The following is a 15,264-nucleotide window of genomic DNA, read 5'->3' on the forward strand; positions in this document are numbered from 1 at the left end:
TACAGCCTCCTAGAGCAGATTGAAAAAGAATTACTGCACCAATTGGGAAATCTGACCGCTAAAGCCCTCCAAGGAAAAAGAGCTTTGAAGGCAGGCAAGATGGGAAGCCTTAAACCTTGACAAAATCTCTGTTTTAAACCCTTCCCAGCTGCCTCCCTCTGAATGCCATGGCAAGCGGAGCCAGTGATCTCCTCTGGAGCACGGTCTAGTGGTAGGAACGAGAGACTGGGGTCAGGACTCCTGTGTTCTTAGTCCTCACTCAGCCGTGTCACTGGGGGAAGTCATTGAACAGAGCTGGGCCACATCTCCCCCAGCTGCAGCACTGGCTTATGAAGAACGCTTACAAGCGCAATCTGTCTGTCAGGACTAAGCCCTGGCTAAGGGTTTGGCTCTGCGTTACACGTTTCGCTCCCAACTCCACCGCACCACCAAGACCCCAGCCTTGCCCCTCTGCTGCAGCCATCGGAGATTTTCCCCTTGGCTTTCCTGGCAGCAGGGTCAGGCCTGTAAGAAAGTTTCTAGATAGGGTGACCATATTTCCTAAAGTAAAAATGGGACATCTGGGACTCGCCAGAGCCACACACACACACACACATACACACACACACACACCTCTGTCCGCAGGGCTCACCAGAGCCACACACACACACACACAGGGCTCGCCAGAGCCACACCCCCCCCCCCCCCCCGCCCGTAGCACTCGCCAGAGTCAAACACCCGCCCGCAGGGCTTGCCAGAGACACACACACACCCCACCCATGGGGCTTGCCAGAGCCAAACACACACACACACACACACACACACACACACCTGCAGAACCTCCCAGAGTCACACACATCCCTCCCACCCATGGCTAGGGTTGACCCTCCCCAACCAGAGCTGGGGCTGACCCTGCCACAAGCTCCATGCCGCCTGCGGGTGGGGCTGAGGCTGAGTGCCTAAGCCCTGTGCCGCCTGTGGTTAGGGCTGACCCCCCCCCCAAACTCCACACTGCCTGCAGCTGGGGCTGACCCCCTGCAGATCCACGCCAGCTGGGGCTAGACTGTCCCTGGGCTCCATTGCCAGCACCTCGCGTTGCCGCCCCCGCAACGTTCCCCCACGCCCACACCCGACTGTTTTGGCAAACTGGGCATTTGTTTTTCTCTTGCCAACTGATCAGCTGGGAAGAGCAAAATGTCGGGACAATCGGGACAGAGCTTAAAAATGGGACTGTCCCGGCCAAAAGGGGACGTATGGTCACCCTAGTTCTAGGCCTAAAGGCTCTGGCGTTAGCATCTTTGCGTCCAAGATCCTCCAGCACTAACATCCAAACCCGCCTGCCGAGTGGGGCGGGGGGAGGAAATGGAGCCCAGCCCTGGTATCAGTCGTTGCTTTGGGGTTACAGTTCCCAAGTGATAACAGCTATTAGCAACACTTCCACTGCTTCCCTACCACGGAGGGGAGGGCAGGAGACAGCAAACATGTCAAGCTCTCACCTCCATGTTAAGTGATAAGTACCTATTTAGACGGCAGAGTTAAGGCTGAACGCATCAAGCAGGAAACACTTTGTGCCAAAATAAAAAAAGGCCATCGAGATATAGAAAACGAAGGGCTAGGGTATTTGTTCTGCTGACAGCCGCTGTGATAGATTGTTTAAGAAAAATAGACTCCCTGTGTTTTTCTGGGGCTATCAGAAAGCAAGAGTCCAGCACTTAATAGTCTCAAATGGCTGGCCTTGAAAGGAAAGGGAATGTCAAAGGCATCTGCTAGCCTCTCCCTGCGCTGACTCCTGACCCGTCTGCGGCACAGGGAGAAGGTAGTTAAGGGAGGGGGAGGCGACGGTTAGCGTGTGCTGGCAATTTCAATCCATTTCCTTGGTGCGAGGGCTGCACCCTGACAGGAACCAGCTCCTTCTCTCTCCCATCCGTACCCCACTCCCTCCCTCTCGCAGGGCCAAGAGTCAGACGCATGCCAACCGAGGCACATAGACTCACACAGCAGGCCCCCAGAGGTCTGTTTGCACCTGTAGGCACCATGCACTGCTCACATGCAGCTTTCTCCGTTGCACACACAGGTATGCCCGTACACAGGAACACATATTTGTGTAAACACGCATGTACAGTCACTCACGCACGTGCAGGAACACCCATTCTCCCACAGGCGGCATACACGTGAACACCAGTCCTTTCACACCCAGATACACCCATGGTCGCCCATGGAAGAAGTCACCCCTTCTGGAAGTCTGGGGATTCAGGTTTCATTTACACAAACGAAGGGCCTGGCCCTCTCATGTAATACGGCTGCTTTGCACAGCTCCCACCCTAACGCTAGCCCAGGGAGATCCCTGCACAAGTGATCTGTTCGGGGCTGTTACATGACACTCCCTTTCCCCTCCTCCCCACACTGGTGCAGCAGGGGCGTGGCCAGAACACACTGATGACTCGCTACATTTTGGGCCCTCAGGCCGTGTAAATTAGAGCTCCCCTCGGGCTGCTCTAATTCAGCATGGGGGAGCCGCTGTGCCCAGCCTCGCCGTAGGATCGGGACAGCATTGAGTTTTAAACACGGGGCTTCTGTGCTGCTGGTGGTATTATTTTTAATTAATTGAGAGCATGCATTTTTTAATTGAAACAAAGCTGCTGCCACCTTTCCAGTCACCGCCCCGAGCTCTGCAGAATTGCACAATCCCTGGAGAGGTCAGGTCCACACACGCAGAAGGTGAAATTCAGCCCTGGGCAGAGGGCCAGCACATGGTCAAGACCCCCTCTGGGACTTACGTGGTACCTAGGCCTTGTGCTCAGCCCTCCGCCCAGGGACTGAATTCCCCCCGATGAACACGAACAGATACAGCTGCCAGCTCCATGCACGCACACACGTTCACATATGCCCACGATCGCACCCATGAAGTCCCCCCTGCGCCCGCTCCCCCAAAAACACAGCAAACCCTCTTCCCACTCCGCATGGATGGCGCATGAACCGGCCGTTGGGAGAGGCTAGGCCCCGGCCCCTCCCCTTCTGCCCGAGGACCCTCCCCCACCCGTTCCACCCCCCTCTCCTGACGGAGCCCAGAGCACCCCCACTGTGGCCACCATCCCTCCGCCCCAGCGCCCCCCAGCCCCGAAGCAGCCGGCGGCACAGCCCCCAGCCCCCCCAGCCCCTGAGCGCTGGCAGCGCAAGCACTGGCTCCAGACGCCCCGAGTCCGGCCAGCCCCAGCCTGGGCCCCAGGGGAAGAACGGGAACTGGAAGCAGACAGGAGAGGGCCTGGGGGTGGAGCGGGAGTGGGCCACGCTGGGCTTTGGGGGAGGCCTGTGAGATACCTGCCGCCCATGCCACTCCGGCTCCTGGAAGTCAGTGTCCTGCGGAAGGGGGCGGCAGGAGGCAAAGCATCTGAGGGGAAGGCAGAAGAAAGTAAAAGATGGCTCCTGACAGCCACGCCGGAGACATGGCTGCCCAGACCGGCAGCAGGGAGGGAGGAGAGGGTGAGCACACGGCTTGGACAAGATTGATGGCCTCGTTGCCATTAAGAAAAAAATTAGCCGATGGCGGCTATCATATTAAAGGGTGAAGAAGCCGTGAATTATTTTCTTAAAGATCTTATCGCTTACAATGATAATTTTACCTTCCAAAAGGCCACTTTTAATGAGGCGAGCCAGGCAAAAAGTCATGATTTAATGCCAGATTTTTTTTTTCCAAACACATTTTACTGCTTTTTTGTCCATGTTTAAAAAGCGCCGGTGACCTTTTTTTATTTAGCTTGCCCCAGGTGCAATGCTGCGGCTGATCCTCTTCGGGTTTATAACCTCTACCGAGAGCGCCTTTACCCAACGGAGAGATGATTTAAAGGGGAGGGAGAAATATGAGGCTGGGCTGGCGTTCGCACAAGGCCCTTGCTGTGTCTTTCAACACCCAAATGGTGGCTTGGCTTGCCTTGGGAAGGTGGGGGAGGAGCTTGGCCCAGGGAGATGAAACCTGGTCAAACACGATCTGATCTGAGTTACAGGCCAGTATCTGGGGGATGGGGCAGGGCTGAGCTCTCCAGTACCCGTTTCCCCAGGAAGAAAAGGAACAAGTCAATGTATAGGTCCATTGTCCACGCAGCAAGGAATCCCGCTGGGAAGTGCCTGGGCATATCTACCTGCCCTCATCATATAATAATAATAATAATAAATGGAGATATCCCATCTCCTAGAACTGGAAGGGACCTTGAAAGGTCATTGAGTCCAGCCCCCTGCCTTCACTAGCAGGACCAAGTACTGATTTTGCCCCAGATCCCCCAAGTGGCCCCCTCAAGGATTGAACTCACAACCATGGGTTTAGCAGGCCAATGCTCAAACCACTGAGCTATCCCTCCCCCCCAGGAAGGGGAGTGGCACAGAGTGCCTCAGAGGCAAGGAATCAGTGTAGCCGGGGTGATGGGCAGAGAGCAATGGGGGTGAAAGGTGACGTGTTACCATCCCCGCTGGAAATATCCAACATCCCTGGGCCATGTCTGCATCTCCTTTGCCTGTTTCACATGTACAAACACACCATGGTCATGCGTGCCACAGAGCCGGAGAACGAAATCAGGCATAGATGAGTCATGTGTGAGGGATTAGTTCAGGGATGAGGGGATTGAGTTAGATTTATGCCCTCCCAAAAAGACAGATTTCTCTCACAAATGACAGTCCCATCTGCGCCATAGCGAAGGAATGCCGTTACAACTCAGATCGGCCACTGACAGGATTGAAACACAGGTCATCTGTGTTACCAGAGCAGTGCGCCTGCCATGCAAAAGTCCGGGACTGTAGTGCAAGTCGGGGAGACAGATGAAATGTGGCGTGACCCAGGTGGCACTGCGAGACAGAACCGTGTTGAACTCAGTTATAGCCAGGTGCCCCCCAGCATGATAGATCCTGCTCTGTAAAGTGCAAGCATCGCTTGGGTGAGGCAGAGAAAATAACAAATGGTTCTAGCAATAGCGGCAGGATTTCAGTAGTTACAGGAAAACACGGCTTGTATAATTGGCTACATACTGTGGATGACTCGGTGACTGTCACCAAAACTAGGTGTTTCTAGAGACAGCTCCGGGGGACAAGCTCCGATATGGGTGGGTGGAGCTGGGAGTTTTCTAATGATTGTTAGCGCTTTGTCAGGCCTCAGATGTGAAGTATCATTTTTTACTAGAGCCGTTTCCTACCATCTTGAATAGTGAAAAACTCACAAGGAATTCAGGTGAGATTTTAGCCACATCTAAACCAGGCAACAGGCCCTTTCCAGCTCTTGATCTGAGCTAGAACCAAACCCGTAAGGATGGACCGAAGGCTTTGATTCCTTAGCGTCCCCCACCCTGATCCCTGACATTCAAAGGGGCCTGGATTCAGCATTCTGGATTGGGCCTTTCTCTCTGTTACTGACCTCCTAGCGAATCAGGATCGCATCCCCTGCACTCAGACTCACTGCCATGAATCCGACCCATTGTCTCTGGGCCCCTTGATGGATCCAGTGATTGTGGTACCTCCAGCCTGGGTGCTTTTAACATGAGATTCAACTTCAGCGTTGCTGGTTGTTTTCTCCATGGAAAGCCTGAACCAGAATTTGCATCACAGTCCAGTGGTCTGGCCCAAGACGTGGAGGACGAGCAATTGCTTCATCTTCCCTAACGGGCTGTCTTGCGTCGTCCTGAGGCTGGTCGTTCTGCGCTGTAATTCCCAGAAGCCAGATGATGGGGATGTCCAAGGGCTGGGGAGAGAGAGCACAAAGGAGCCTTTTCCCCCATAGAGCAGCCACAGTCCTGCGCCCTGAGCACAAAGTCTAGGGCAACGCTAGCACCACTAGGCATTGCAAGGGGGGGAGCAGGGTTACAATTCCCCTCCATACTAGCTGAGCTAGAGGGGCAGGCTTGAGCTCTGCCTGCAGAGGGCGGATGGCCCTGGGGACTGGTGCCATGACAGTGCCCCCGAATGCCAGGAGACAGTCCTGAAATGACTGATTAGAAACGAGAGGCCAAAACTGGATGGCAGCGAGGTCGGCCTAATGCAGAAATAAGGTTGGCCTCAGACCACGCGGGTTCCTAATCCTCAGGCCCTGCGCCTGCTTTCCCCTGTCTGCAGCGGTGACAGTCCTGCCTACGCGGCCGGGAAGGCAAAGTGTTCGCCGTCTCGGGGAAATGAGAAAACCAAATGAAGTCAAGTTTGCTACCAGCAAAGGGGAAGTGTGACTTGGCATCGCGAGCGCCGTGTTTAACATGCCGGCGAGGGGTTTAGAATTGAAGTGCTTGCACACAATTTAAAAATAGACAGTTTATTAATCTAAACGGCAAGTGTATGTAGAAGAGGCCTCGAGATTGACATCTTTGGGATTAGTTTAGCCCTGCGTTTTTCCAGAGGTCATCGCCATGGTGCTCAGGAGGGCTGTGGAATAAATGGGGCCGGCGTGCTTCCCGGGACCGCACGCTAAAAACTAATACATAACGTTTAATTTACTGTCTCCAGAGCTAGCCCGACCATTTTTCACATAATCATATTGGATTAGCGCTACCGGCGGCTGTGGGCGGAGTGGGGGGCGGAAGGATTGGTCTGCTGGGGCGGGGGAGGCAAGGGGGGGCAGTGTATTTTTCTCGCCTGGAGGAGGACGTGTTTAACCCCCCCAGCACCAGGACGGTCAGCTTATTTCAGGAGGGACAGGGTGTTCCACTGCAACGGGAGGCTCCCTTGCTTCCGAATCGCTGGGCTGATTCAGACTCGGAGCTCTCAGAGGCAGGCCGACACCCCAGCCCTTCATTTTAAAGCACCATTTGCAGTCTCAGGCCTTTCAAATTCCTCCTTGTCCCCGTTTGGGGGGGAGGGGGGAGGGGGTTCCTTTTTTTTTCTAACAGGAACTCAGTGTTTTTCAACAGAATTCCCCCTGCAACTCCTGGGAAATATTAAAGAACTGCTGCAGAAATAATTAACCTGGGCACTAAGAAGGAGAAAGGGAAATCCGGCCTTATACAGCTACGTTAGCAGCCCAGGACAAGGCAATGCATTGTGGCAAACACGAGCCTAGAGACCCTCCATATGCCAAGCCTGCCCCGCTTTCCTCAGTCACAGGATCACCTGAAATGAACAAACATCCCTCATTCAGGGCAGCCATATCCACGCAAACACCCAATAGAATTAAGGTTACATCAGGGTTTTCCATTAAACCCTGCTTGGGTCAGGATGATTCCCTGCTCCCTGATGAACAAGGGGTTAACTCCAGCTCAGCTTCCCTCTCCCCTGGCAAGGTGCTCAGGGAAGGGCTATGTGAGAATCCCCCCCTAGGTTGACCACTCAGGCTGTGTCTACACTACACCCGGGCTCTGACTCGGGTTTGAGCCCAAGCCCCCCTTCCATCCACACCCAAATCAGTCTGACTCCGGTCAGCGAGCACCCTGGACCCAGGTCCTAAAAGACCCTTCTAAGGGAGTGGGTCAGAGCCCAGTCCAAGCCCTGTCATTTTTCAGTGTGGACGCAGCTCAAGTGAGAAGTTCTGCATCATGCAGTGTGGACGTATTAGCACGGCTGTGAGAACTGGATCCAGCAATTATAAACCCAATTGATAATGCAGTGTGGACACTCAGACATGGGCTTGGAAACACTGAGTCCACAAGCCCAGGTCCCCCAGACCCAGGCTTATAATGCAGTGCAGACATGCCCCAAACGAGATCAGGGCCCCATGGGGCCCTTGAGGATCACATCTTGCCAAATGGCTATCTTTTTCTGCTGAGTCATTTTACATGCTGTTCCCAGCCGCTCATACCTTTCCGAAAAAGTCACATTTTGGGTTCCATTTTTTCCATGTTTAATGTCAGCCCAAAGGCAAATGGTTCGGGAAAGTTCTCCTCCCTCTAAGGAACTGGGTCTTTTAACAGTTGGCCTGGACATTTCAGATGATATTCTTCTATCCCTTTGCAGACTTCCCTGCCTCTGAGCAATCATTGTTGCATCCTACTGGATGGTCCTCAGAAACAAACCCTTGGCGAGCTGGATTTTCAGTGGCTATTGTTGAAGATTGCTTGCTTTCCTAGGTCTCTGATGGAGAGGTTCAGGCTGGGTCTACACTAGAAATGCTACAGCGGAACAGCTGCGTCTGCACTGCTGCAGGCCCCGTAGTGGAGACACTTACTACAGCGATAGAAGGGGTTCTCCTCTAACTGTAGTAAATCCACCGCCCCGAGGGTCAGTAGCTATGTTGACAGAAGAATTCTTCCATCACCCTAGAACTGTCTACGCTGGGGCTTACGTCAACTAATCTTCGTCTCTCAGAGGGATGAATTTTTCACACCCCTGAGCAACGTAGTTGGGTCAGCGTAACTTTCTAGTGTTGACCAACCCTTAGCTAATTTGCATTTTTCATAGACTTTTTCCTCAAACTCTCCTACTACTAAAGTTAAATTATTACTGGATGTAAGTCCTTTAAGTATTGTCACCCCAGTCCTGTGATTTCCCATAAGCGTTGGGTGTACTGAATTTTAGACTTCCCCACTGTTGATTTGAAGGCTATCAATATATTTCTTAAGTCACAATAAAAATAATTTTCTGATTTTTTCCATATCCTGGTGAAAAAAATCTGTGTTTTTCCAGATGCTAGGTATTAAAATGTATTCAAGAGTAACAGTAAATGACAATATAATGTGTATTAATGAAGCATCTTTGTTAGTGATGTGTCGTTATTGAGACATTTAGTGTCATTTAAGTGTACGCTAACACACAATGCTTTTGATTGTTGCTGTGCATTGTTATGCTTTCATCTGTAGTATCCTGTTTGGGGATGTTTTCTGGTGTGGGTTTGGGGTTTCATGCATTCTGTGTCTATTCAGTGCTACAAAATGCTACAACCATGTTTTTTACAACCTTAGATAAACTACCTGATCATCTATTCTGATCCTAAAATTAAAGACTTTCTCCCAGTGCACTAGGGGGCAGAGTTAAGGTTGCACTTGCTGACTTAACTCTCACATTTGACCGTGTCCATTGTGCAACCTTCACATTACATGAATGCATGTGGATGTGTTTTCTCTGTAAACAGGTCATCGGATAGGGAGACTATGAGACAGGACCCCAAGCTAGGATGGTGCATATCATTCTAGGCTATCCTTTTCCCTTTTCAGACTCCTTTCCTCTCCTCCCACACAGCGCTTTGCTGTGCCGCTTACATCTTCGCACACTCACTAGGAGGTAGTGAGAAAGCAATGGGCACCTACCTGCCCATTGCTGCCCCTGCTGGAGAGCTCGAGCATTACCTCTGCAGCACTGCCAGCCACATGCCCGTCCCACATGGAAGGCCGTGAACCCTGGAATCAGCGCAGCTCCATGAAAAGGAGGGTGTGGAGAGGTCGGGCAAGGGGTCATAGGGCCCCGCTGCACCGCAGCCTCTGCAGCAGGCCCACAAAGAGGGGATTTGAGGGCAGGATGGGTGAAGGTCACAGCGTAACCCAATGACATTGCACCACCGTTCTCCTCCTACATGTAGGGTCTGCATGCAGGTCATGCATGCCCTGAGGCTGCAGTGATGGTCGCCGAAGGGCTGCGAGGATGTTCTGCTCCTTGGCCCCAGGATGGGGAGGAGGATCCCAGCCCTCCCCAGGGCAGAGTAGCTCCTGTGTGAACGGGCTGTGTACAGGGACTGGGATTCGGCTGTTGCTGCTCTCTCAGACCCAGCCCTTCCGTGAGGCGGGATGGCATGTGCTCTCCCACACCCGAGAGGCCAAAGCATCGCGCTGTCAGCCGGTGCTAACATGCCCCCTCTGGGCCTGTTACAGTATTTATTGGCCAGAGACAATACATTCCTGCTGGGAATGGGAAAGACCTTGACACTGCCTGTGATGTATCATTGCTCTGCCTTGCTCACAGTGTAAATTTCTCCTTTCCTCTCTTTCTCTTGCAGTCAATTTTGTTGTCAGCCTCAATCAAGCGGGAAGGAGACTCTCGGACAGCATCGCCTCACTCCTCAGATGATATCCATCACTCAGACAGATACCAGGTGAGAGAGCAGCCAGGAAACAGCCAGGCAGCGCAATCCGCTGGTCTTAGCACAGGACTAGGAGCCAAGAACTCCTAAGAGCTACTCCCAGGTCCCTCCGTGCCCTTGGCCTAGTTCCTTAACCTCCCTGCCCCTGTTTCTCTGTGTGTAAAATGGGGATATTAATACTTCCCTCCCTCACTGAAGAGCTGTGAGGCGTAACACATTAAGGTGTGCATTGCACTTTGAGATCCTTTGATAGAAAGGGCGGTAGACATGGAAATTATTAGAAAAAGTAAGTCATCTAAGTAATATTATTTATTATTATTAGCAAAAATCATGCCCCCAAAGCATGATTACGCACCCTAGAACTGTCTGGGACTTCTGGCTGCATTGCATCATGGTGTGTGGGCATACAGCTCAGAATGCAACAGAACACAACCCTACAGGGTTAGTGCAATACAGTGCAAGTTAAGAGACATATTGTACCCTCGGTTGTGTGTTTCATTGGTGTGGACTGAGGGTAATTTGTGGCCTCTCTGCCTAGTATATAGCCAGGCCTGAATCATGCACATATGACTCAAATGTATAGCCATATACCCATGGAAAATGTTCCTTCTGCCTCCCCAATTTACAATTTCCCTGCAAAATGACACTAATCAAAGGCTCAAGAAAGGTAACATTCAGCCATGTATCAATGGTCTGTTTAAGATCCAGTAACTCACACCCCGTCAGAGCTCTAGGAATGGGAGCTCTACCTCATTAGGAAGCAGAGAATTCCAGCACTCTAATTAGATAAACAGCACCTGCTTCTTGCCGTGGAAGGTCCAGAGGAATCTGACTTTAACATTACCACGTTGAATGGGAAAAATCTAGCTTAGCTCATTTGTAGTGGTTTCTAAAATCGTATTTGTCATACCTTCTCTCTCCCTCTGAGCCCTGTACGGTTGGGCTCACGGCTTGCAAGGATCCTGTATGTGAAAAGATACAAAAATTAGTTCCAATAACATTTTTTAAAACTTTCTAAATCATTTTAAAGAGATTTCTCGGTGAGAGCCGCAACTTGGCACGCACAGAACACATGCCAGTGTGGAGTGGTGCAAACAACTCAGTGACACTGGTCTGGGCTGACCTGCAGAACTCACCTCCGGCTTCTGAGTCATCGGATAGTTATTTCTTGAGCATCCAGAAACGTCTTTGTGCACATCACAGACAGGCAAGGTGTCACGGAGTGTGGGGGGACTCAGGGCCCTGCACCCCCGGCTTCCTGCGATTCACCATGACTCTCAGCCAGCCAGTAAAGCAGAAGGTTTATTTAGACGACAGGAACACAGTCCAAGACAGGTCTTGCAGGCACAGACAACAGGATCCCCTCCAGTTGGGTCCAGCTTGGGGTCCCAGGGGCACCACAGCCCCCTTGGGAGGTCAGAGCCCCATCTGCCTCCCAGCCATTCCACCAGCCAGCTCCCGAAACTCTCCCTTCAGCGACCCCTCCCACAGCCTTTGTTCAGTTTCCCGGGCAAAGGTGTCACCTGGCCTCTAACCCCTTCCTGGGTTCTCATGTTACACACTCAGGTATTCTCCATCGGTCAGTCTCCCATCCCGCAATGCAGACCGTCCTAGCCAACCTCCCCTGCCTTCCCAGCCAACACTCCCCACTCAGCATTCAAAGACCACATTAAGAACAGTCCCAGTTCGTCACACAAGGATAGACACCCTGCTCACAGGAGTAGATGGCCTTGGTTTGATATTACGCAACAAGTAAATGTCAAGGGTGATGGGGGCGGGCAGGAGAGAGGAAGGACAAGGGATGGTGACAATACGATCACAAGGTTACGCCTGCAAATGGATCCGCGTGGGCAGATCCCCACTGAATGAAGCATCATGCAGGAATCTGTCTTAGGATCAGGGCCCAAGGCATGCACACATCATGACTGTGCAAATTATTATTATCTATCATTTAATATTCATTGGCTACCATTCTGCCCGTCACTTCTTGAAGGCCCATCTCAAACCCAGACCAACATACCCTGCATCCCGCCCAATGCAGTCACATATTCCATATCTATTATCAAATGTGAGCCTGACGCCCCATCGCCCTGACTCACGTACACCAGTGCAAAGGGAGTGTCAGACAATTCCATTCTGATTTAGCAGAACTTTTTACCCCCTTTGCTGGGTGAAAGCAACGGTGCATGGAGCCGTGCAGCCAAGAAGTAGGCCCTGGGTATGAACGAGAAACCAAAATATGCTGCTCTCTCTCCTGTCACAACTTCTTTCTATTAAAATAAATAGTGAACTTTCAAACAGAGCTTGGATGAAATTTTCTCAGTGGTCCTTTTTGTGATATATCAACTTGGTCCTGGGGGATGTGGGGCACCCTACTCTCTCAGCGTCTCAGAAGCTTTAGGCTCTATGAAATTTGTCAAGATAATTTTTTATTCTCCCGTCCGTCAGTACAAGGATTCGCATTGTACCCCTCCTCCATGTGCTGAGTCTAGCTTGCCTGCCACATGTGAAGTTTGTGAGTGTGTTTTATGAGGGGTTGCAGCCCCTTAATGCAAATGCATAATGGGAATTATAACTCTGTGCTGCAGGGAGAAAAGACCTCGGGGCCTGATTTTCATTTGCACTGCAGCATGCCACTCTGGCAGCGTCCAGGGACCTTCCAGTGAATGCCAGAGCGGTGTCAATCCTTTGTGTAAATAAGAATTTGGCCCCTCTGCATTAACAAGTAAATGCGCAGGAGTCCAAGAGTGGTGAAGCCTGATCTACCGGCCCTTGTGCAGAAAAATCTCCCAGTGACTTGAAGGGCTGCAGAACTGAGCTCTTCATGTGCGGCTGTGTGCTGTGATGATACGTGTTTCTTAGAGCTGCAGTGCTAGTAATTTTGCATTGCAAGTTCCTTGCGTTATTTACGATGTAATAGAGAATATACGATGTATTAGTAAAATGCTGGAGCACAGACTTCTGCTCTATGGATTTTCAGAGGTGAATTCCTAAGGTTTGGCCTTAATAGCCCTCTGGTCCTTTTGACGAGCAAATGTTTAGTGGAGATGGAGATTTGGGAACAGGAAGGTTAAAGAAATATTGGGGGGAAGGTTGAGCTGATTACTTCCATGGAGGACCCAGTTCTTCCAGACAGAATCTGAAGGAAGCAAATGCAGTTCCCATGAGAGTCCGTGGATCAAGTTCAGCCGGGATACAATGGTAAGGTGCAATCCACGGCAGGTGTAAGGAGATCAGAAAACAGGAGTAAGCGGCAAGGTGGTGTCACTTGAACCAGTTTGGCATTCAGTGGGTGTGAAGAACGAGCGTGACTTACACACTGAACAGGAGTGCAGCTGGTAAAGCAACTAACATGAGAGTGATAAAGAGGTTCAAACCGTGCCCCCTTCTTCCTCCCCTCAGCCACACAGGGCCAAATCCAGCATTAGCGTAAACAGGCACATCTATTGATGTGAATGTAAGGTGCACCCTCTTTTGCCACAAGCTGAATTTGGTCCCCACTGAATGGCCAGTCAGTGCAGGTTGCCTTGCTTTCCTTCTTACATCCATTTGCCAAGCAGTGTGTAACTTGCATCATCTTTGTGACACCACTGAATTGGGGCCCTGGTGTTGTCTGAGACCTTCCTTCGTGCTCCTTGATACAGCCATAGCCTCAGCCTACAGCCACTGAGCTGCTGGCCTTTGGCAGTTAGAACATGTCAGGATCCTACCTGGCGCATAGATGAGAAGCCTACCTTAGGAGTAACCATAAGTATCCTCTCATTCTGCCTGGAGAGAGAGCCGTTACCACAGACTAGAGATGGGCCACTGAGGCAGTGGTTGGATCTGAAGCTGGTTTAGGGAGGCTGGGTTCAAAGGTTCGGGTTCATGGTACTGAAAACTCATAGGGTTTTGGCTCCAAACAGGGCCGGCTCTAGGCACCAGCAAAACAAGCTGGTGCTTGGGGCGGCACATTTTTAGGGGCGGCATGGCCGGCGCCAGAATGCCGCCCCTAAAAATGTGCCCCGGCCGCCCTAGCTCACCTCTGCTGCTGCTGCCACGGCGCGCGAAACAGCTGACTTGAGAGCCTGGGAGGGAGGGGGAGAAGCGGCGCCCGCGCCGCGGCCACTCGGAGTCTCCCCCTGACTCCCAGGCTCTCAAACCTGGGATGGGGGGGAGACTCCGAGTGGCCGCGGCGCGGCGCCGCTTCTCCCCCTCCCTCCCTCCCTCCCTCCTAGGCTTGAGAGCCTGGGGGGAGGAGGCAGGGCTGGGGATTTGGGGAAGGGGCGGAGTTGAGGCGGGGCCAGGGGTGGGGTAATTAAAGAACGGGGGGGGACGGGACGGCCAAAATTGTTTTTGCTTTGGGCGGCAAAAATCCTAGAGCCGGCCCTGGCTCCAAATGGTGGAAATCTCATGAGAACTTTTAGACTCTAAGCTCCTTGGGGCAGGAGCAGTCTCCTCTTGTGTTTCATGCAGTGCTGAGAACGTCGGCGCTCAGCAAATGATCCTAATCATCAGATGATTGCGCACAATTTCTGCCAGGCAAATCTTGTGGGATCAGCTATTCTCTTGTGAGATTTCAGCAGCATCTGACCTGGAAAATGGGCCCAGAACCAAATCCAAACCTAAATCACCCTGGAAAGCTAAAGGGTTTGGATTTAAAATTAAGGTTTGGCCCATAACTATTAAAAATATCCCTCCTCTGAGCTGATGCCCCAGCCAAACCAAGACAGGAAAATAGACTAACTCTGAATGCAGTTCATTGGAACTTGAACTAAAAGGGAACAGGTTTGCGTCAAAGAAAGTTGTTGATTCTAGGATTGCATATCTGGGAAAGGCTTTACCTTGGGGAGATCATGCATGGAGAACCAAGGATAAACAGTCCTCAGGAAATTCACTCTCAGCTCCTCTCACATACACTCCCAGACACACCACCCTGCCTTTCATGCACTCTCCTCTGTTGAGTGGGGCCTTGTCTACACTGCCACTTTACAGCGCTGCAACTTTCTCGCTCAGGGGTGTGAAAAAACACCCCCCTGCGCACTGCAAGTTTCAGCGCTGTAAAGTGGCAGTGTAGGCAGTGAACCGGTGCTGGGAGCGCTTTAACGTTGCTAGTGAAGACATGCCCGGGGAGAGCAGCCGCAAAGGCGCTAGTGGCTACAGAGTGGCTGCAAGGTCTGAGGACTGGATTTGGCCCCAAACACTGCCCAGCACAGAATCCCCCTGTGCCAAGCCCATTGATTGGAGCTTGGTGCAGGACCTTTGGCTTGACCATGATGTTGCAAGCTGGTATAGTACAGGACGTGGCCATACAGTGATGTGAGGTCTTTCTAGAT

General features: G+C 51.8%; 1 protein-coding gene across 6 annotated transcripts in view; it reads left to right on the forward strand.

The window, feature by feature from the left end:
- The window catches only part of RNF220 (ring finger protein 220), a 324,075-nt gene that overhangs the window by 231,208 nt on the left and 77,603 nt on the right, over positions 1–15,264 (forward strand). For all 6 annotated transcript variants that reach the window (XM_005303038.5, XM_065553696.1, XM_065553698.1 and 3 more), the window contains one exon: positions 9,866–9,961. In XM_005303038.5, the coding sequence (XP_005303095.1) occupies positions 9,866–9,961 (96 nt within the window). The remainder of the gene's footprint in view (positions 1–9,865; positions 9,962–15,264) is intronic.

This window comes from Chrysemys picta, chromosome 8 (assembly GCF_011386835.1).
Source record: "Chrysemys picta bellii isolate R12L10 chromosome 8, ASM1138683v2, whole genome shotgun sequence".
Classification (NCBI taxonomy): domain Eukaryota; kingdom Metazoa; phylum Chordata; order Testudines; family Emydidae; genus Chrysemys; species Chrysemys picta.